This window comes from Tenrec ecaudatus, chromosome 4 (assembly GCF_050624435.1).
Source record: "Tenrec ecaudatus isolate mTenEca1 chromosome 4, mTenEca1.hap1, whole genome shotgun sequence".
NCBI lineage: Eukaryota > Metazoa > Chordata > Mammalia > Afrosoricida > Tenrecidae > Tenrec > Tenrec ecaudatus.
In genome coordinates, this window is record NC_134533.1 from 158,263,513 (window position 1) to 158,284,844 (window position 21,332).

General features: G+C 51.2%; 1 protein-coding gene across 3 annotated transcripts in view; it reads left to right on the plus strand.

Moving 5' to 3' along the window:
- Window positions 1-16,591, plus strand: part of SCHIP1 (schwannomin interacting protein 1) — a 146,573-nt gene extending 129,982 nt beyond the window's left edge. For 2 of the 3 annotated variants that reach the window (XM_075546973.1, XM_075546975.1), the window contains 5 exons: window positions 1,921-2,038; window positions 3,092-3,289; window positions 4,096-4,219; window positions 7,975-8,068; window positions 15,972-16,590. In XM_075546973.1, coding sequence (XP_075403088.1) covers window positions 1,921-2,038; window positions 3,092-3,289; window positions 4,096-4,219; window positions 7,975-8,068; window positions 15,972-16,023 — 586 coding nt within the window. In that variant the 3' untranslated portion in view covers window positions 16,024-16,590. Of the gene's footprint in view, window positions 1-1,920; window positions 2,039-3,091; window positions 3,290-4,095; window positions 4,220-7,974; window positions 8,069-15,971 lie in introns of all 3 variants that reach the window. The other variant, XM_075546974.1, reaches the window with a different exon arrangement.
- Window positions 16,592-21,332: the final 4,741 nt, after the last annotated feature.

The following is a 21,332-nucleotide window of genomic DNA, read 5'->3' on the forward strand; positions in this document are numbered from 1 at the left end:
ACAGTTGGAGCGCACTTTGTCCGAGAGCTGCTTGTTCAGTGGGAACTGCGGGGGCGGAGTGATAGGTGTTAGAGAAAGTGGCTTTAATGTTCTCTTTACAAAGTCGCCTCAACTCTGAACTCCAGAGTTCTTTCTGCTCGGCTTGGAGAAAGGAGGGTCCGGAACAGGGTCATTACTGTGTAAGCCAAGCGTTCAGCCTCTTTTAATCTTTCCTATGAAAGCATTGGGCTGGGCCTTGTTCACCCCCCTTTACAGATGAGGAAACTGAGGGTCCTGGGGGTTACGTATTGTGCTCGGAGAAAGAGACGAGGGTTCAGAAGCTGTGTTCCACTTGGCAGGCAACCTGAACTGGCTGTAGCAGCACCCTGGTTCTCCTTGCAGTCCCTGAAACCAAACCACGCCAAACCCATCAGCCACCCAGAGAGGAGTACTTGGAACTTGCGGTAATCCCAGAATTTAACAATAGGTGGCAGCACATCCCCAACACAATGCTGAATGACACCTGGCTCCAAAGAGAGCCAACTGGGGGACTTCTCCAAAGTGTCCCCACTCACTGGAGTTGGCACAGTGCAAACGTCAGTGATCAGACAAGCCCCCTTTGCCTCTCTTCCTGAGGCAGGCCTGCAGCCCACCCAGTCCCCGCGTCCTCTGCCCCAGACTCCGCCGTAGCGTTAGCATCTGTTCCGTCTCTTGTTGCCTTTTCTTCCTTTAAGCTCACAAGGGATGGGGGCTGTGAGAGATTCGCTTGTTAAAAGACTCTGCACTGCCTGACTGTACTGACGTGTGTTCAACTTCAAAAGAACCTTAGAACAAAGAGCCTGGTTGACTGTATCACAGCTGCACAGCGGGGCTGCCCTGGGTGACCAGGTTTCTGGCGCATCCCTCCTGGAGACGCAGGGCTCCCCCAGACGTAATGAGCTCTCGCGAGGTCGCGGCCTGCGGGCTTCAGGTGGGCTTGAGCAAACTTGCTGTGTTTGGAAGTTGTGCCGTTCCGAGTTTGGGGCTCCCTTACATTTCCCTAGGGTGAGCCTGTGAACAACCTCAACGGCCTTCCTAGCTTCCCTGTAGGAGCCCTGGTGGTGTCGTGACCTCACGTCGGCCCGCAAGCTTCAGAGTCAGCAGTCTGAAGCCACCAGCCAATCCTCGGGAGGAATAAGGGCTTTCTGCTCGCATGAAGAGTTTCAGGCTTAGGAACCTGGGGGCAGGTCTAGCCTGTCCTACAGCGTCACTGTGAGTCGCCATCCGCTCGATGGCAGTGAGTTTAATTTTTCATCTTCACTTTTGGTAAAGGTCCACTTCCTTCAGAGATTTTTTTTTTAATGTACTAGGGAAGCGCAGCCCCGAGCTGCTGCTGGCTGCAGTGAGCTGCTTCGAAGTATCCCCAGGAAAGGGCTGTAGTTGGCACCCACCCGGCGCCCCTCTGCGGCCCAGGTCCCCCGTTCATCTGCATCGAGAGCAAGGCAGACTTAGAGACGCAGTGCAGTTCCATCGTGTGCCTGCTCCGTGTTTGGCGCGGTGCTGGGTGCTGTCATACATGACCTTGGTTTATTACCCACTGGACATTAACTTAAAAACAGGATGTCGTTGTGTGCCACCAAGTTAATCCTAACTCAGCATCCATGGGGTACAGAGTAGAACGGTCCCCCCAGGGCTTCCAGGCTGCCGTCAGACTGCCTCACCTTTGTCTTACAGAGCGGCTGGTGGCTTCGAACTGCCCATCTTCCGGTTAGAAACCGAGCATGTGACTGCTGCACCACCGGGACTCCCTAGTAGGATTGTTGGGAGACCTAATAAGCACTGTCAGTTTCAGGTCTGCAGTTCTGTCAGTCACTCACTTCCCTCGGCCGAGCAAACGTACCCTACTTTTTAGTGGCCCCGTCGGGAGGGTGTGGCATGAGCGTCCTGTTTGTTTCTGCCCAGACTACAGAGTGGGATGAACCTGCAGATCTGCTTCGTCAACGACAGCGGCAGCGACAAGGACAGCGATGCTGATGACAGTAAGACCGAAACAAGCCTGGACACCCCCCTGTCGCCCATGGTGAGTCTAGCGAGGCACCGTGCTGCAGCTCTGCCCGGCGCCCTGCTGGTCCCTTCATCTTCTTCTCTGCGGTCAGCCAGGGGTATGCGCCGCAGAGATTAAAGAAGCAATTGGCTCCTGAAATTGCATGCTTTGAGAAGTGATTGAAAAAAATCAAACTTACCCAAGACAGTCCAGCTTATAAGATACAACAAGGAGAGACGAGATTTGTTAGCATGAACTGGCAGGGTTTGCCTATTAATCCATTAGAGAAAAAGTTACATAAGGAAACATGTTAAATAGCATTCCTTCCCCATTGGGCTTAAAAAGGTAAGTATAAACTAGCAGTCACACACATTTGAAACAAGGCGGGGGAACCAGGCAAAGGCTAGCACACAGAGAGGCTGCTGAGCGCCGGTCCGAACTGCGGATGGTGTGCTTGGCAGCCCGGCACATAGATCATTATTCTGCCAGCCCTCCCCCAGCCCCAGCAGCAGGTGCCTAAATCCTGTCTACTCTGCGGCCCACCAGTTGCCTTTGGCTCTAGGTTCAATATTTTGAGTGTCTGGCCACCTCAGGAAAACTTAGAGCCCCCCCCCAAAAAAATCTAAGAAATGTGTGAAGTGTGTCAGATCCCGAGCATCCCTCTACTTACCCATAGGACCCTTCCTACCTATGGGGACCCTGGTGTCGCAGTAGGGGCCCACTCGGGCTGCTAACCGCAAGGGCGCAGTTTGGAACTACCAGGCCCCCTGGAGAAGGGGGGGGCTCTTCTCTTGTAGCTATGTGCAGTCTTGCACCTCCACAGGGGCAGTGTTTGGCTGCCCTGGAGGTGGCTGGGGGGCAGTGAGCTTGGGCGGAGTTTTCTACTTACACCAAAATCTCAATGTAGGATTGATGCGCGGGCAATCGAACATCTGTGTCTGTTAGTAGGTGTTGGTCGGCGTCACCTCGCGTTCGTGGCGGGCGGCGGGGCTCTCGGGCATGCGGATGGGAGAGCAGGCTTGGGGAGTGAATGCCACGTGGCTCGTCTTCAGCCTGCCATGCTCAGGGCTGCGCTTTCTCCCTTCACAGAGCAAACAGAGTTCTTCCTATTCTGATAGAGACACGACTGAGGAGGATTCCGAGTCCCTGGACGACATGGACTTCCTCACCAGGCAAAAGAAACTGCAGGCCGAAGCCAAAATGGCCCTTGCCATGGCCAAGCCGATGGCCAAAATGCAAGTCGAGGTGGAGAAGCAGAACAGGAAAAAGTCTCCCGTCGCCGATCTGGTGAGCAGCCAAGACGGAAAAGTACGCGAGGGGTTGGGGGAGCTGCGGCATGCGCCCCAGAATCCTGCAAACCTCGGCTTGGCTTCTCCGAGGCAGTCCTGGTGGGGCACTGCCGCTGAGAAACCATTGCATGTGCTTCACGTCTCCTGACCGGTGTGTCTGTGCAAGAGACCAGAGGCGCGGATGGCACACACCCGGCTTTGCTCTGTAGTCCTGCCCGCTGTGCCTCGGGGGCCATAGTAACTGGTGTGGGGTGCGTCTAAGCCCTCCCAGGTTAAGAAGCTGTTGGCTGTGGCAGACTCATGACTGCGAGAGCCCTTCAGGGAGACCACGGGCCCTCGTGATTTCGAGCTCTGAATTGGAGAGTGTTTACGTTCTAGCTCTGCGATTCACTGACCTGATCTTTGGGCCAGTGGCTAAAGTCTCAGTTTTCTTCTCAATAAAATGGAGCTCATGCTTGTAACTTGGGGTCCACGCAAAAGAAAACTAGCCGAAACGATTATCCATGCCATCGATCTGATTGGTGCCCCCCAATAACTTACCTGTGGCTGTACTCCTGAGCGCCCAGTTGTCACACCCGCAGAGAGCCTTGGACACTGCGGAGTATGACATGTGCATAGAGGACCCCAGCCTGGGAAAGCCACAGGCCAGGAACTCTACCACCTGACCTTTCTTCAATGGAGGGAGGGGGAGGGGGAGGGAGGGATCGAGGAGGGAGGGAGTCTTGCAGGAGATCCGCTGCTATCTTTTCTTCAGTGAAGGGCTATGCCATCCCACACCTCCCCTCTCCCTCTTTGTACCGGTAGCTGCCACACATGCCTCATATAAGTGAATGCTTGATGAAAAGAAGTTTAAAACCCACGGACCTGAGAGACATGACTATTGGGCAGCTCCAGGTGATCGTCAACGACCTGCACTCCCAGATAGAAAGTAAGTACCAGCTGGGCCTGGCCGCCAGGCGGGTGCCAGGGAGGTGCACGACTTGCTGCTCGGGTCCACTGGGCACCTCCTGTGTGCTCACAAGGAAAAGGAGGAGGATCACCAGGCTCTGGGTTTGGGGTGGTTTGTTGTTGTGTTTACTGTAAAACTTTTTAGAATGTTTCAAGATGACCCCCACTTCAGGCACAAGGTCTGCCCTTCTTGGCACTCAACTTCTGTTTCTAGAACAAAATTCCATATTGACAAGTCGTCTGCTGGACAAGTCAACTGTTGACTTCACTTGTACATAAATTCGTGTCATCTTCAAATCAAATTTGATGTATTCCACGGGACTTCAGGTGGTGGGCATTTAAAGGACCAATCTGTGGCAATGTGTGGATCTTTTTCTCCCCCAGAATCGGGGAAGAGCCTCTAGCAGAAGGGTCCAGAGGGGGTGGCCACGCGTGGTGATCGCAAGAGGTGATTGGTCCTGCAAAGAACACGCCGTGGCTTGGCTGACGGAAGAGAGCGTGGCCCAGCCCGAGTCCGAGTCACTTCAGCCCCGTGTGTGTGACAGGCGAGCTGTGCTCCCAGCGCGTCGCAATGACTGGTTTTCCCCAATAGATGGTCGGACTTTTCTTTCCAGGCACGTCTGGGTGTGTTCCAAGCTGCACCCTCTCAGTTAGCCAGGCACCGAAGGATTCCGACAGCATGATAGGGCCAGCTGAATCCACGATCCCTCCAGTCTAGGAAATCTATGATTCTAGAAAATCACACGCACTTGTAGAATAAAAGCAACCCAAGAGACATGTTAATCAAATGCATTTTCTTTAATCTACTGTAAGAAAGAGAAGGAGGAGAATCATCGTTTCTGAGCTCCTCAAGAGTATTTGAACACTGACGGGCGTGTGATGACAGATGCATGTGTTTACTTCAGGTATTGAGCCAGTTTATGTATTTAGGTCTCACACATCTGACTGCTGCTCGTAGCCGCCTTGCCCGTATCTTCAGATCATGCGTTTCCCTCACTCAGCATGTGCAGGCCTCCTCCCTGGGGCTGTGAGAAGCCTTTGAGCGTCCCAGGCAGCTCTCTGCTCCGTGTAAGGGATTGCGCTTATGTTGATTTTAAAAGGGGCCCTGCCTCTTAGAGATGCGTACTGGAGCATCCACAGATGAAATGCTGGGGTGTCTGGAATTGGCTTTAAGATCATCCAAGGAGAGAGACATGAATCAGAATTGACGGTGATAAGTGTTGAAGCTGGTTGGATACAGGGGGATCGTTAAACTACCCTCTGCTTTTGTATTGGTTTGAAAGTCTTCATCCGAAAAGAGCAAACAAATCTCTCTTGGAAGAAGGGCAGCCAGAAGGCTACATTAGAGGACACCGTGCTTGGTAAACGAGAGGGGCAGTGAAGAGGAGGGAAGGCCCCCCACGAGATGGACTCTCACAGCGACCACATCGATGAGCCCAAACATCAGAACAAGTATGCACATGGCACCGGACAGGGCAGCGTTCGGGCTGCTATGGGTCGGAATCGCCTCGATGGCATCGAGCGACGACGACAGCATGGGCCTTAAATTCCTGGGCACCGAGTCTCCACAGAAGCGGGCAGCTGATTGGGGGCTCGCACAGAAGGGAGGAGCCCTGGTGATGGAGTGGGTGATGAGTGGGGCTGCGGACCCCCAAGGTCCACAGTTTGAAACCACCAGCCTCTCAGTCGAAGAAAGATGAGGCTTTCTCTTCCTGTAAAAATGTATAGCCTCACAAAACCCCAAGGGCAGTTTTATTCCATTCATAAAGCCACTGTGAGCGAGACTGGATTCAAGGGCAGTGAGTTTGGTCTTGGTCGACTATAAAAGTAGCCCATTAGCACTCTTGGGTGAGGCTTGGGGTTCAAACGCATCAACCACTTCTCAGGAGAAAGAGGAGGCTGTCTGCTCCCCTCGAGGTTTACAAACCCTAGCGAAGCCAGCCCTCAGAAGCCCTGCAGAGAGACGGTGTCAGAATCGACTTGATGGCCGTAGACTGGTAGGGGTTTTGTTTGATTTTGTTTGTTTTAAGCGCAAAAGGCTACTTCAAGAAAAAGCACTGGGAGAGCTAGAATTGGACATATTTAGTGTCATGTATGAACCTTTGGTGTTCAGATGAAGAGTTGAACATTTTCATGAAGAGTCCCGAGATCGTTTGCAAATTCCCCAGGTGCATTTTCATTTTTGCCGAGAATACATTACTAAGCTTGCTACGGAGCCCAGGTGCTGCTGCAGGTAGAGCACTCGGAAGCTAACTGGAAGGTTATGGGTTCCACCCAGCAGCCCCTCCAAGGGAGGACGATGAGGCCGTCGGATCCTGCAAAGATGGCAGCCGCGGAAGCCCTCTGGGCTGTTCTCCCCTGTCTCCACAGGGTCACCTTCAAGAACGTAAAAGGCTCTCGGCGTTTCACCACAGAAACATCTTCCATCGACTTTTTAGATCACGAAATTGCCATCCTGCCCTTTTCAGGAATAGATGAAATTTAGACCTTTGTGTGTGATTTTTTTTTCCTCCTCTTTTTAAAAAATGGGAAATGGAACAGATAAATGCAGTATTGGAAGCCGGGCTCTCTAAAAGCATTTCAAGGGGTGTCTGTCCCAGCCTCCCTGTGCTTCCCTTTGTTTCTCTGCTCAGAGCACTTCTGAGCTGAGTGTTCTTCCCCCCCACTCACCCAACACCTGGCCCTTGCAGTGCAAATTCTTTGCTGCTCAGAGGAGAGACAGCAAGCTCTGTGCCTGTTCACATCTTCTCAGGACAGGAGCCACAGGACCCCTGTGCACCGAGTCAGGCGGGGGAGGCATTTCTCCAGTGGCTGTTGTTTCTGGAAGTAGATCAGCAGGCGTTTCTTCCACGCTGCCTCAGGTGGACTTGAACGTGCAAGCTCTCAGTGAGCCGTGGAGCTCTTTCACCATTGGTCCCACCGGAAATCTTTGCTGGCACCTGCTTGCCGACGTCACTGCTTCAGACTTTCCACTCTAGCTCCCTGATGGGGCGTTCCTGTGTCTGAGATGACACTCCAGCGCAGGCACTGCGTCTGCAGAGGGGCCGCCTTCCCTGGTGCTGCGGAGAGCCTGTGAGCATCTCGGACGACGGTCAGGCCTCCCTCTGCAGCCAGGTGTCTGGTGGGAGTGCTGGGCGGCGCTGGGCAGTGCTGGACAGGCTCAGGGGGCAGGGGCAGCCTGAGGTGGAGGGCAGGAGAGGCGTTAGGCTCCTGACCTTGCCTGGTTTTGTTGACATTTCTTCAAAAACAGAATCCTCCTTTATCTGACCAGTGATGTTTCCCCCCTAACATCCGATGCTTCCCTCTCCCACCACCCTTGGCTTCCCTCCTTGTCTTCAGCTGCCTTCATGGCTACGCACACCAGCCAGGTCTCACCAATGAGCTCCTCCAATACGTCTCCAAGTTGGGCGGGAATAGGTGTCTTGTCCGCAGTTGTGGGTCTGCCGTGGTTTGTCCCGCACACATGCCAAGGTAAAACCAAACCAGTGCCACCGGGTCCCTTCTGACTGGCGGCTCCCCGCTCCATGGGTGTGGAGTGAGACTGGACGCCCTAAGGCTTTCAGAGCTGTGGCCTTCCAGGCCTGGACCACCAGGCCTTCAACCCTCCCACCTGGTTGTTAGAAACCGACACCTCACCCAGCAGGAGTGTCTGGTCCGTCTGGTCCAGCCTGGGGCTCTGCCTGCAGCTGAGGGGCGGAGCTGGCTGTTTGTCAATGCCCCTTTTCTGTGTTCCAGGCTTGAATGAAGAGTTGGTCCAGCTGCTTCTCATCCGAGATGAACTGCACACAGAGCAAGACGCCATGCTGGTGGACATCGAAGACTTGACCAGGTGAGTGCAGCTTGCCCTTCCTACAGGGCAGATGCAGCCCGGGTGCTGTGGGGATTCAAAGCCAGGCAAGAGGGACACGGGCCAGCCCACTGCCCTTCCTCCAGGGCAAACCCTCTGCTCTACAAACACCAGCTCTCCTGCTGGAGCGGGAGCCAGTGTGCCTCCTGACCAAGTGCTTTTCAAACAGCCATCCTGCCCTGGTGCTGGATCGTGAATGCACTAGACTTCTTACACCCACCTGAGTCAGGTCAAGGGTGTGGACCTGAGAGGACTTTATCCTCAAGCACTGTCCCTCGGGGAGTTGGCTCTAAGCCATCTCGTGCTGTCCTGTGGCCCGGGCAGGAGCAGCCTCGGGTGGGCGCCACAGAGAGGCACCGGCTGGTCAGGCACCTGGCTCGTGATTGCCTCAGCCATGCTCAAAGGGCTGGGACACAGGCTTCCCAGCAAGTGGCACCAGGGCCACCAGATTTTCCTCTCCATGTGGAAACTCCAGGACTCGAGTTTCTAACTGGGCTTGCTTCAACTGCCCCTCCTTAAAGAGTGCTTCCCTGCCTGGGGTGGCGGGGAGAAGAAAAACAGGTTCATTCCGACAGAGAGCCTGGCTCTTCACACACTTCTAGTGGACCAGCCTAGCCCCGTCCCAGACTGTAAAGCGCGGGCATCCTGCAAACATGCCTACACTTCCATCCTTGTCCTGCACAGCCCAGAGGAAGTCCTGAAGACAGGGGGTGACCATGACTATTCAGCCCAGGAGGTCACTGTTCATCCCAGAGAAGTTATTCAGGGGGCACATGCTCCCCAAGAAAGGAAAGGGCCCTGCTGGGCACAGTCCCATCAGGAGTGCGCGCACGTGGAGCAGTTACAGCCAGCCCCCGGGAAGCGTGGACGCCTGGGTGCTCCTTCAGGACCTCTTCTCAGTGTGTAGAACGGGGTGGAAGTGTTTTCTGACGACACCCATGTTATCAAAAATATGTGGGTAGCAAAATAAAGGCTGCCAAAACTCCGAGTGGGCTTTTGAAATTTTAAGACCCAGAGGTTGCACTCTGCTTTGCATGCTTTAAATATCTTCCTGCTTTTCTCCTCGTGAGGTGGGATTGGGGTGGGGAGTGGGGGGAGACAGAGAAACAATATGCCTTCTCTTACAGCAGATTTACCTGCATCCACAATAAGATTATCGCCATCTACCGGTGTATCTGGGTACTGCACCAACCACCCTAAGACCCCCTTTATTTCTTGGTCTAAGAAAATGGTGTACAGGTGCTAACACTGTGCGATATGCAACTCAGACCTGCACCTTCAGAGACCTACCTGAATTCGTTTTTTAAACTTGGTGACTTGCCCAGTATAGCAGACGTCTTACTCTGCCCCTCAACGCACGGTTGGCATTCTTCATCCCGTGGAAACTACGGGAGTCTTTCCCCATCTTTCAAGGTGTCAAACTATTATTTAGGCTAACAGCGTTTTTCATACCCTTCATAAGGTTTGCTCATGGCGAACAGAGCACAAAATGTTATGGGGTTAAAAGGAGACAGTCACTAATTTAAAGGTGTTGGAATAACCCTTTATATTGGAGCAATTGAATTGAATCATCAGGCAGATAACAATCTCCCTTCAAGGCTTCTGGTGGATGGGAAGAAGCCTGTATGTCTATTCCTGGTGTCAGAAAACTCACTTTACTAATAGGCTGGCCAGGTGCTACTTAAATCTCCACAGCCAGATCTCAGAAACTTGGAAACTGGACTGTGGACGGTTGGGAAATTTAATTGACCTCTTCTCTTCCCCCGTCCGACTCCGCCTGTCCCAGGTGTCAGTTCAGATCCGTAATTATCAGTTTGAGCTGCACACTGGATTCACCTCGGAAGCTGCTAGAAACGGATGCCTGCTGCCAAACATTTAGAGAAGAATTGACACCAGTACTGGTTAAGGTCTTCCAAAAGATGGAGAAGGAAGGAGGCTCCCTAATTCATGCTGTCACATAGTCATCGCCCTAATCCCCAAACTGGACAAAGATACAACAAGAAAACTCCAACGCCAGCAGCTCCTGGAAACATAGATGCAGAGTCCCAGTGCACAGACCCCACCTGCACAGTGAAAGAGTCTCCCACCATGGCCAGGCGCTCGTCACTCCAGGACGGGTCCACACGGGAAGTTGATCAACGTAGTGTACTAACCGTCGATAGATGAAACGACGGGAGTAGAAAACGCATTTGATAAAACACAACAGCTTCTCTTTTTAAAAAACACTTTTATTGGCACATAATCCACATATTTTATAATTCAATAATTCATTAATATAAAAAATAATTATGCCATAAAAATCATGACCACAATCTATTTTAGAACATTTTAGTCTTTGTTGTACTAACTCCCCATTTGCCCCCAACCTCCCCAGCCATGCCCCCAAGAAACTATTAATCGAAGTTCTGTCTGTATAGGTTGATCTATCCTGGATTTCCTGTATAGAAAAACATAGCAAAAAAGAACAACAACTAAAAGCTAAAAGCAACTATAAGTAAAACAGAACAACTTCAATCAAATAGAAAATTTTAGAAACAAAAACAAATTTTAAATGGGTAAAAAAAGCTGGAACAATTTTTACTGGGTCAAAAGGGAGTTCAGATGATATTACATTTTAAACTAACTATATCTGCCATAGGGAGTGCTGGTGGCATAGTGGTTACGTGTTGTGCTGAAAACGGCAAGGTCAGCAGTTCAAAACCACCAGCTGATCCAAGGCAGGAAAATGAGGCTTTCAATTCCCATAAAGAGTTACAGTCTAGGAAACCCCCAGGAGAAGTTCTACCCTGTCTTACAGGGTCTCTAGGAGTCAGAATCCACTTGTTGGCAGTGAGTGTACCTGCCTTGTCTGATAACAAGCCTATTCACGTCCCTCAACTACGGTAAAAAGGCCTATACCTGAGGCTTAATCTATGTGTGGACCCTGAAAATGGATTCTGGGCTTCCACTGTCCTTTATCCACAGCCTTCTGAAAACCAGGTGTCCACAATTTAAGTTTTGCTACCACTTCCTCCTTTGGATTTGGATTATATAATGAGAATTCTTGGATCACATAGGCTGGTGTGCTTCCTCCATGTGAATTTAGTTGATGCCTCACTTAAATGGTTGCTTGTTTGAAGCCGAGTCTTTAAGAGCCAGGCACTATCCTTGCTGAGCTCTGAGCATCATTTCCTCTCCACCCTTGGTGACACACAGCACCCATGTCTTCAGAAGTGATCTCTTCATGAGGGTGAGCATCAGGCAGGGCCATGTCATAAGGATGGATTGTTCTAAGATTGGGGCTAGAATTAAGTGCCAGCCCCAAATCCATTCCTATACCTATGGTTCACTTTAGAGATATCAGTGTCGTTTATGTTAGAGAACATTATCAATCATCTCCCTGAGGCATACGGTATTTCTATTGATAGTGTCATTAACTTAGCCAGTAGCATATAATTTAAAACACAGCTGAGAAAAGGAAGTTATGCAGGTATAGGCCAGCTGTAAACCACAATGCATGAATTGTTGACTCGCCCTGGACACAATTTACACAAACAATGGGGCTTGGTGATAGGCTAAAACTTCCTATATTGTATAAAGCACATTTGTACATTCGTTGCCCTCATCATTCTCAAAACATTTGCTCTCCACATAAGCCCCTGGCATCAGCTCCTCATTTTCCCCCTCCATCCCCATTTCCCCTTCCTCATGAACCCTTGATAATTTATAAATTATTATTTTGTCATACCTTGCCCTGTCCAACGTCTCCCTTCACCCACTTTTCTGTTGTCCATCCCCCAGGGAGGAAGTTGTATGTAAATCCTTGTAATCTGTTCCCTAAAAGCTTGTTCGCTGGCCATCCAAGACACTGGTCTCTATTCCCCTGGGGCGACAGAGGAAGAAGGAGCAGACAAGAATCAAAAGAGGCTATAGAATGTGTGGCCAATTGCCTCCAGGGACAAATCCGTCCCCTGCCATGAAACCCGGGAGAGCAGAAGAAGGGAAATGTCCCAACATGTTGCTCAAAGATTCCATAGAAGAATCCTGACTTCAAGGAGAAATGCAAAACCGAATTGCAGATTCTCCCCAAGAGTGTAGATTCTCTTGACTTGTGGAGGGTGGATGGACCCTGGAAACCATGGCCCTGAGATCATCTTTAAACTTTAAACCAAAACTATCCCCTGAAGTCATCTTCACACTACCCGGTAGTTTAATGTAGCTGAATGAAGAATCAAGAATTTCTCCCTGGAGCAGGAGGCTCTTTTAAGAACGGTCCCTGGAGGAATGCACCCTGTTTGGCTGAGCAGAAGGTCAACAAGAAGGCCCCGGAGGAGATGAATCGACACAGTGGCTGCAGCCCGGGCTCAGACATAACAGTCGGGAGGCTGGTGCAGGGCGGACAGTGCCTGTTGTCTTGGGCGTAGGGTCAAGGTCACTAGGAGTCAGAACTGCCTCCGGGGCACCTAACAAGAACAGCAGCTCCCTCTGTGCGATGGAGCGCACAGCAGCTGAGGAGCGCCGATGCCCGCCCTCAGAGGCATGGCAACCCGGGGAGGCCAACGGAGAGTTGGCAAGCAAAGACGAGTCACAACACAAGCAGCTGCCTTCCCAGGCAGGGAGGTTGGCAGGGATCCGTGGTGCCCAGCAGGTTTCCTCCCAAAGGCCTTGCTTCCCGAGCATTTGACGCCGCTCTGGGGAGGAGCGGGGATCCGTGGACAATCCACAGTGAGCATCCTTGGAGCAGCCAGGGATGGCTGGGAGTCTGCAGTCAGGCGCTGCAGCCAGGCTGACGTCACGCCCCAGTTCTGCTCCACTCGCAGGCACACCCGACTGAGCAGCTTCTGGAAGGCAGACACTGCGTGTGGTGATGGGGCTCCCCCACAAGCCCTGCTGCCCCTGGAGGGTACCGCCCAAAGGGCTCAGAGGGACAGTCAGCAAGGCTGCCTGCCGGTTCCTCATCTGGAGGGGCGGGGGGGAGTTTACAGCGGACCCAGGGCTATTGTGACGACTGAATGGAATAACACACACATCAGGTTGTCCCCACAGTGCCTTCACAGAGCAGACACTTAGCGCAGCAGTTACCGGTAGGAAAACCCATGGAGAGGGAGCTCAGAACCTCACCGCTTCCTCTCACCTGTGACTTACACAGATTTTGTCCCTGCCACCACTCCCCCAAACCACCCCCACCCCTCCCACACACACCCAGACTCCTCTTCTGGCTTCATTAAAGTACAAATAAAACTCACAGCTACAGTCTGCTGACTCACCTCCACTCCATAGGACAGAGTAGAACTGCCCCTGTGGGTTACGAGATGGTAAAGCTGTACGGGAGGAGAAAGCTCCATCTTTCTCCCGGGAAGTGGCTGCTGATTTCGAACTACAGACCTTGCAGAGCACAGCCCGATGCATGGCATTCAAGGTGCTATGAATTCTTTCTCACTGGCGATGAAAAAGGGGGTTCTTGGGCTGCTCACCCCAAGGTTAGCAGTTTGGACCCCCCAGCTGCTCGGGGAGAAAGACAGGGCTTTCCGCCTTTGTAAAGATCGCAGCCTCAGCACCTCACAGGTACAGCTGCACTCGGTCCCAGAATGAGTCCAGATAGCTCGACGGCAGCGAGGGGGACCCCAAACATTACTATCAGAGCTCTGCCCCCGAGAGATTCTGTGGTATGGCCCAGGGTCAGGGTTCTGTAAAACTCCACAAGGTTTTTAATATTGATTCCTGGGTTAAATTGAGAGTCAATGGGTTTAGATCATCGGTTCTCAACCTGTGGGTCATGACCCCTTTGGGGGTCAAATGATCCTTTCACAGGGGTCGCCTAAGACCATCAGAAAACACATATTTCTGATGATCTTAGGAACCGAGACACCACTCCTCTGTCCATCTCCAGGCGGGTCCACCCATGTGACTGTTCCCCATGCTATACCCCACGCTTCAAGACAAAATTTAATTTATTTGTAACTAGAAATGAGTATTTGACAATATAGAATTACATATTGTTGTTGTGATTCATCACTATGCTTTAATAATGTTCAATTTGTAACAATGAAAATATATCCTATATATCAGATATTTACATTATGATTCATAATAGTAGCAAAATCACAGTTATGAAATAGCAACAAAACTATTTACACACACACACACCCCGCTGACGAGCTGCTGTAGGACCTGCGTCATTTAATTGGTTGCAGGCGCTCTCAGCTCAGCGGACATGATCATGGTGTAAGTGAGGTTCACGAGGCCCTTAAGGAAGACCGTCCGTGTCCTTTGTGCGCAGAGCTGGCGTGAAATGGCCTGTTAAAGAGCATCATGTTTCTTTGATTTTTAAAGAAATGACGGGGAGGGGCTGATGATGGCTTTTTCCTGAGCTTCTGTGTTGTCCCAGGAATGTCGTCATTGATTTGCAAGCTGCTCAGCATGGTAAATAAGGCTCCTCCCTCCCGTTTCCCAAGGGCTGCTTGTCTTTCCTCGACGGACCATAGCCTGCGTGAAGGCAGGGCTCAGCTCCACGGCACGGAGTACCCGGGTTTGAACGGCACAGGGATATACGGTCTCCCAACTTTGAATTGCAGCTGGAAACCACCCACTTATTTTACTTATTTGTTTGTTTCTTCGGGCCAAATACATAATTTCTTAAAATCTCCCTTCAAAACCACCTGCAGACTTCACCAGTCTGTAGAAAGACATTAACTTTGTGCGCCTTCAAGGGCTGGAAACATAAATCAGTTGGTTGTACCCCTTTCTGGTCTCCACTGGCTGCTCGCTTCCTGAATGGCCGGACTTCGGGCTCACGGTTCATAATAGAGCGTTCGTGGTGACGAAGCCTCTCCACCCTCGCCTGCCCCACCGCCTTGAGCCCACTTCAGGACTGACTGGGGTTTCAGGGGTGACTTATGCCTGGGGAGTAGGTCATCCACAAGGGTCTACCAACTGATGGGAAGGAGGTGGCTTTGGGAGGGATGAGATTGGGTTACAGGCTCCAGGTGGGTGTGTAGCTAACAGCGTCTAGATAACAAGCGTCTTTGCCATTTGTCTCTTCGCTCAGCACTTACTGTCTGTCTCCCAGACTGTCCTCGTGGTCAGCAGTTCAAAACCAGCAGCAGCTTGCAGGAGAAAGACTGGGCTTTCTACTCTGCTGTGAGTCGGCACTGACTCAATGGCAATACGAGAGTCCCTTTCTTCAGAGAAAGATGTGGCTTTCCACTCCCATTGGGTCACATCTCTGGAACCCACAGGAGCAGTTCTGGTCTGCCCTGTAGGGGCGCTGTGAGTCAGTATTGACTCGGTGACAGTGAGTTCGGTTTTGTTTTGTTTTGTTTTTGGGGGGGGGGGGGAGGCGGATATTCCCCTGCTTCAGGGAACCCTGGTGGCATCAAGGGTTACTCACTGCAAGGTCAGCAGTTCAAATCTACCAGGCACTCCTTGGGGAGATGAGACTGTCCGTTTCTGTAAAGGTTTACAGCCGAGAAAACCGTGGGAAGCAGCTGTGTTCTGCCCTAATGGGGTCGCTGAGAGTTGGCATCAACTCGATGGCAGCGGGTGATGGGATTCCCTGGCCTCTATTCGTGTCATTTCGCTCTCCTTGACGGCGGGAGTGTCTCTCACCCCACTGGTGTGCAGCTTAGGAATAAGACCTTCATGGCCTCGCTCACAACCAAATCCCTCGCTCCAGGAGTCGTGGAAGAGGCAGATTAAGTAGTTTTGTACAAGTCTCAGTTTCATTGAATGGCTTACTGACGAAACGGAATCACGCATCGAGTATGTGAACAGAAGAGGCGGCAGAGCGGCTGCTCCTTCTCCGGGGCTGCGTTGGCGGTGGCTCTGAGCCTCCGGGAGGAGGAGGCTGGCAGCATGGGCCTTTGTTCCGGGCCCTCAATAATTCTCCCCCCTGTTGCTCTTACAGACATGCTGAGAGTCAGCAGAAGCACCTGGCAGAGAAGATGCCTGCGAAATGAGATGCCCCCTCGAGCGGACAGCAAGCTGGAGTTTATGTTGCTTCTGTGGTTGTGAACATGCCGTTGCTTAAGGTGGCGGGCGCAGTACCGACACCGTGTCCGTCATCGATCGCGGCTGAAGCTTCGCGTCCAGTGGTTGGCCTCTGCGGCTTCATTTCCCTGAGTTTTGTACTTGTGCCACTAAATACCAGGCGTTTTAATAGAAACATTGTTACCAACTGTACAGGACTCCCACCATCACGAATCCTGGCTCACCAGAGAGGGTAGTTTTCGCTTTGTTTTTCTTTGTTTAGAGGGTTCTTTTCCGTTGGAGCAGTATTTCCCCATTGATGACTTTCATCCTTCACTGTAGTTTTAAAGAAGAACTGTAAATGACGGTGCTATCCAAGTCCAAAAATACATGCCTGCCTCGTAGTGAAGTTGTAGCTCTCCGTAATATGTATATTTTAATCAGTTTTCAACATTTTGTGAATGTTGACTACCTGAAGTTCATTTTTAGATGTGCTATTAACATTCTGTTGGATTCCGAGGGTCCCTTGAAAGTTTAATGTATAAATATGTAAAATAAAAATTAAAAATTTGTTTCATAGGATATGTCTTTTTGCTCACTAGCAAGCCCTTTGGTCCTACACAAACCACTCTGGGGCCACTCCATCACCCACCAGCAGGAAGCTTTGATCAACCAGAGAGGCAAAGTGTCCAGAGCACAAGCAATACGTCAAATTACCAGGAAGATGAGGTGGTGGTGATGGTGGTGGTTGGTGGTAGGTGTGTGTACACGAGAGAGAGATTCAAAACGGACCAAACTTCAGGATGCTTGAAGTTATCCGTTATCAAGCTGCAGTGCTTACACTTTACTATCCAATAGTTGCTGATCTGGTAGCTGCCAGACTTCTTAGTGGTCCCTAGGTGGTACAAACGGTTCAAATTTAACTACTACAATTTGGCATTCAGACCCATCCAGAGGTGATGCAGAAGAAAGGCCTGCCAATCTGCTTCCACTGAGATCACAGTCGTGAAAACCCTGTGGGACAGTTCTACTCTGCACCACAAGGGACCGCCCTGAGTCAGAGTCCACTCTGGCAGCAGGCTTGGGGGTTTTGCTTATTGTTTGTTTGCTTGTGTTCGTCTTGTGGGAACTGATCTGCGTCAGCACTCCACTGACTGGATTCACCCTGGAACTAAAGATGCTCATGCCTTCACTGTTCCAAAGGCAGTTGATGCCATTTTCAAATGATGTAGCATCTGTTGGTCCCATGAAGGAAAATGCTCAGTCTGGAGTAGATTACAACCTGTCCCCCAACAAGCAGAGAGTTTCAGAAAATAGAGTTAATTAACTAATGCCCGTGCAGGAATGGGGAAGCACGGACCAAAGCAGGGGTGAGCAGTCCCACACCGCCTGGCTTCTCTGTAAGGTCCACGTGGAAATCCGAGGGGCACTGTCCCCATCGTCCTCCCTCAGAGAACACCCACAGAGGGCTGCTGCAGGGCTCAGGGGAGTCTTCGTTGGCTGCCTCCTCGCTGGGAATCATCGATTGCAATGACCTTGGAACTCAACCAGGTGGTTTTGATTTTAAATGGGAGAAAAGTGCAGCCCCCTGAACATATTTTGAGTTTGGGAAGAGATGTTGATCAGAACAAGTGGCTCACCATTGAGCTAATGTGCAGGGGCCCAGCGTCCCCTCAGCTCCAAGGTCTCCAACTGGGCAGCCAAGCCTCACTCACTCCAGCTGTCAGTCATCTAGGGCGCTGCCTAGGGTGAACCCAGGTGCAGTTGCTGGGCTTAGCATTTTGGGGAGAATGTGGGTCTGTAAACCAGTGGGGCCCTTGACCTGCATTTGGGAATGAACTGGAGAGCATTGGAAACCACTGATGTCTGCCTACTTCCTCAGGCTTTCCCGCTGACCTGGCCACAGGTGTGGCATGGCACTGAGAGGACCCCAGGTGATTCCAATGTGTAGCCAGGGTTGGTAACCAGTGTCCTGGATTGCTCTTTTTAGATTCTTGTTTGTTACTGTTGTTTTTCCTATCTAGGTTGTTAGGTTTTTTCATCATTAAAAATAAATTCGTACTAATTTAGGCCTTTTCAGGAACTGTGAAGAATGCTCTGAAAAAGGCCTGGCTGAGTCCCAAGTAAGAAAAAAAACCTAGCTCTGTCAACCTCCAACAGTGGTGACACCCGCCACCAGGTGGTCCTGAGATGAAACCTCCGCTCATGAAAAAAGACTCTCAATTTTTTAACTCCTTGCTGAATTTCCAATCCCAGTAAAGACTGGGAAACGACTTTTCTCTGTCTTGAGCACAAGGTTTTCAATAGTAATGATCTTTCCCAAATCGACGTGCTTTCTGAAGAAACCCTTCCGTTCTCTGATGCTTATCACCGTAACTAAAGAACCCTTGACTCAAGGAGAGGAAGAAGAAAGCAGTTCCACCCCAAAAGTTCCCGCAGGATCCCAGCGGAGCTAGCAACACTCCCAGGAGAATCACATTGCTACCGGCTTCGCTGCCTCTGGTAGAGATGGCACCAAAGAGGCTCCCTTCAGCCAAGTCTCTGAGCCTGGGCTTTGCCAGCCCTGCTTAAGGCTCGCCAGCAAGGACAGATTATTCCCCTCAGACGTTTATTTGCACTAGAGTAGATTTCCACATGAAAACTAAGACATAAGTGCATGACCAAGCACAATTAGAATGCTAGACCAGCTGACCGACCTCAAAAATGAATGGCACCACTCTCTCCAGGTTTGGTTTGGTTTCTTCGCGTTTTATCGGCATATAATTCACGTATACAATTCAATAGTTCAATCCTACCAAGGACCATTGTACATTCAACTTTGGAACATTTTCTACATTTTTTTTCTCATCGCTATTAACTCCCTATTTCCCCCGGCCACACCCCCGAGGAACCGGGAATCCAATCACTGCCTCTGGGATGGGGTCTGTGGGAGACCGATCCCTGGAGGCCCAGTGGCTACGTGCTCAACTACTTACTGAAAGGTTGGCGGTTTGAATCCCCCAGCACCTCCACGGGAGGAAAGCCCTTCTGATCTGTCCCAGGAAAGCTCGCCTTGGGAACCCTGTGGGCCGTTCTGCTGGGACCTGTAGGGTCGAGGTCAGTCGGAACTCACCCGGCTGGCACCGAGTTTGGTTTATGGGTTGGCCAGGAGAGTGCGCACGGCCTCCTTGGACCAAAAGGACCGCAGACCCTGCCTCCATAATCTTCCCAGTGAGGGGAACTTGGACTAAGCCTAATTTATCATCTGTAAATCATATCTCTGGGGCTATTGTCAAGATTGCATAAAATATTACCTGTGTAAGTACCAATACATGGTCAATAGTGGAATGAAGAAGGGAAGGAGCAGGGTTGGGGGGTCGGCATTCCATCTTTCCCCCATTTCTGAACTTGAACGTATCCTGTGGGTTTGTTCTTGCTTGTGAAATTACCAAATGAAGAAGTTACACATTTTAATTTTTAACCCCCCTCTCCCTCTCCTCATACCACAGTTAAACCTTTGGAACAAACAAGGGACCATGAAAATGTTCATGGAAAAAAATGGAATTGAAAGAGAAGGAAGTAGTCCCGTGAATTTTGTGAAGCTCCGTGCATGTTTACCTTCTACATCTTTCTTCATACTTACACCCACAGATATTTACATAGGCGGGACCACCTGAAATATTTCTCAGCAACTTGCTTTTTCAGTGGGATCCCTCCAGATCGGTACAGACAGGGCTAAGCCGTTCTAACAGCTGCATAGTGAATTTCAAAGACACTTTGATTCAGAGCGACCTTATATGGAGTTTCCGAGGCTGTACATTCTATGGCAGCAGAAAGCACCGTCCGTCTTCCACAGAGAGACTGCTCTGAACTGCCAACCTTTCAGCTAGCAGCCAGTGCCTGACCCACAGAGGCACCAGGGCTCCTTGAGTGCAGAGAGCGCTTCCCGGCAATGGTGGACATTAAGGACGCTGCCCGGTTTCTGCCGCTGAAAAACGCAGCGGACGTGTGTGCTTGCGCTTTTACTCCGATGGGTTCAGTCTTTTTTCTTTCCTTTTTAACATCGCCTGCAGCTCCGTTGAACTACATCCTCTCACCAGGGAGTTCATCATCCGAAGGCCAGGGGAGGCCTCTCTGGAGAGGTTTCTTTCCCTGCAGCAAACGGTGTGAACTCCTGTGTGAACAAACACTAACTGCTGTTCATCTCTGAAGACTAAGCATGGATGTTCCTTTTCCATGGATCAAGCTCTCTCTCTCTCTCGCGCGCACGCGCACACGCACACGCACGCGCACACGCACACGCACACGCACACGCACACGCACACGCACACACACCTTCCGAGAACTGTCCCCTGCCACCTGAGTACAGAGTTTCCCCCATTGCCTGTTTGAGGAGAGGGACACACTATGTAAGCGCTGCTGCCCACACAGCTGGCCGGCCTAAGTGGCATGTCTCTGATCATGAGCGCCTGTCCTTTTGACTTTTGCATTCACTGCCCCCTCTGTGCCCTGGGCGATGAGTGCCTCAGCCTGGCTCTCGCTCACACTCCCTGTTCTCAAGCTTCGCCCTCCATAGCTGGCTGCTTCCTGAGTCCCGTTAGGATCCAGACTCCTGTGGAATTTATCGTCCCCGCTGTCACATAAAGAGCCCTGTGGCAGATGCGACGAGCTAGATTCATCCTTCCCTACCGCCCCCGCCCCTGCGCGCGCACACACAAACCCCCACATGATTGTCTCCAGCAGAGGTTAAACAGACGGGGACTGCATTTCCCAACTTCCTTTGCATCTAGATGTGACTGCTTCTCACCAGCGGAGTGTGGGTTGGTCTGACGCAGCTTAGCTCCAGCCAAGGCTCTGAAGTGGGGTTTGCTTTCTCTTTCTTTTTGCACCAGCTGCATGCAGGCAATTGTGAGGACCTGGGGGTGGCAGAAGCTCTGGCTGAAGGAGTCGCTGTAGGGTGGCCAAAAACCAAACCGCCCGCCATCCTGCCAGATTCCCCTCGGGCTCTCATGGGAGTGTGGTGTTGGAGCCATGATGCTGTGTTGAATTCCTTCGTCCCGACAGCAAGCATGACCCCAACTAAGGGAGGCCTATAGTGAACACAGCCATTGTCCTTTACAAACGAGCTGCATCACAGACCCTGGCCTCTGGAGCTAAGCAAAACAAAACCTGTCTTACTAACCTCATGCTACTCTTTTCTCTAAAAAAAGAAAATCTTCTCTTGGTTGCTGACTTGTACTTTTATAGTCCGTGGACCTCACTCATACAGCTAGAACCCTGTTCCCCAGTCTGTCTGTCCCTGGAGCCATTGGGATAGAAC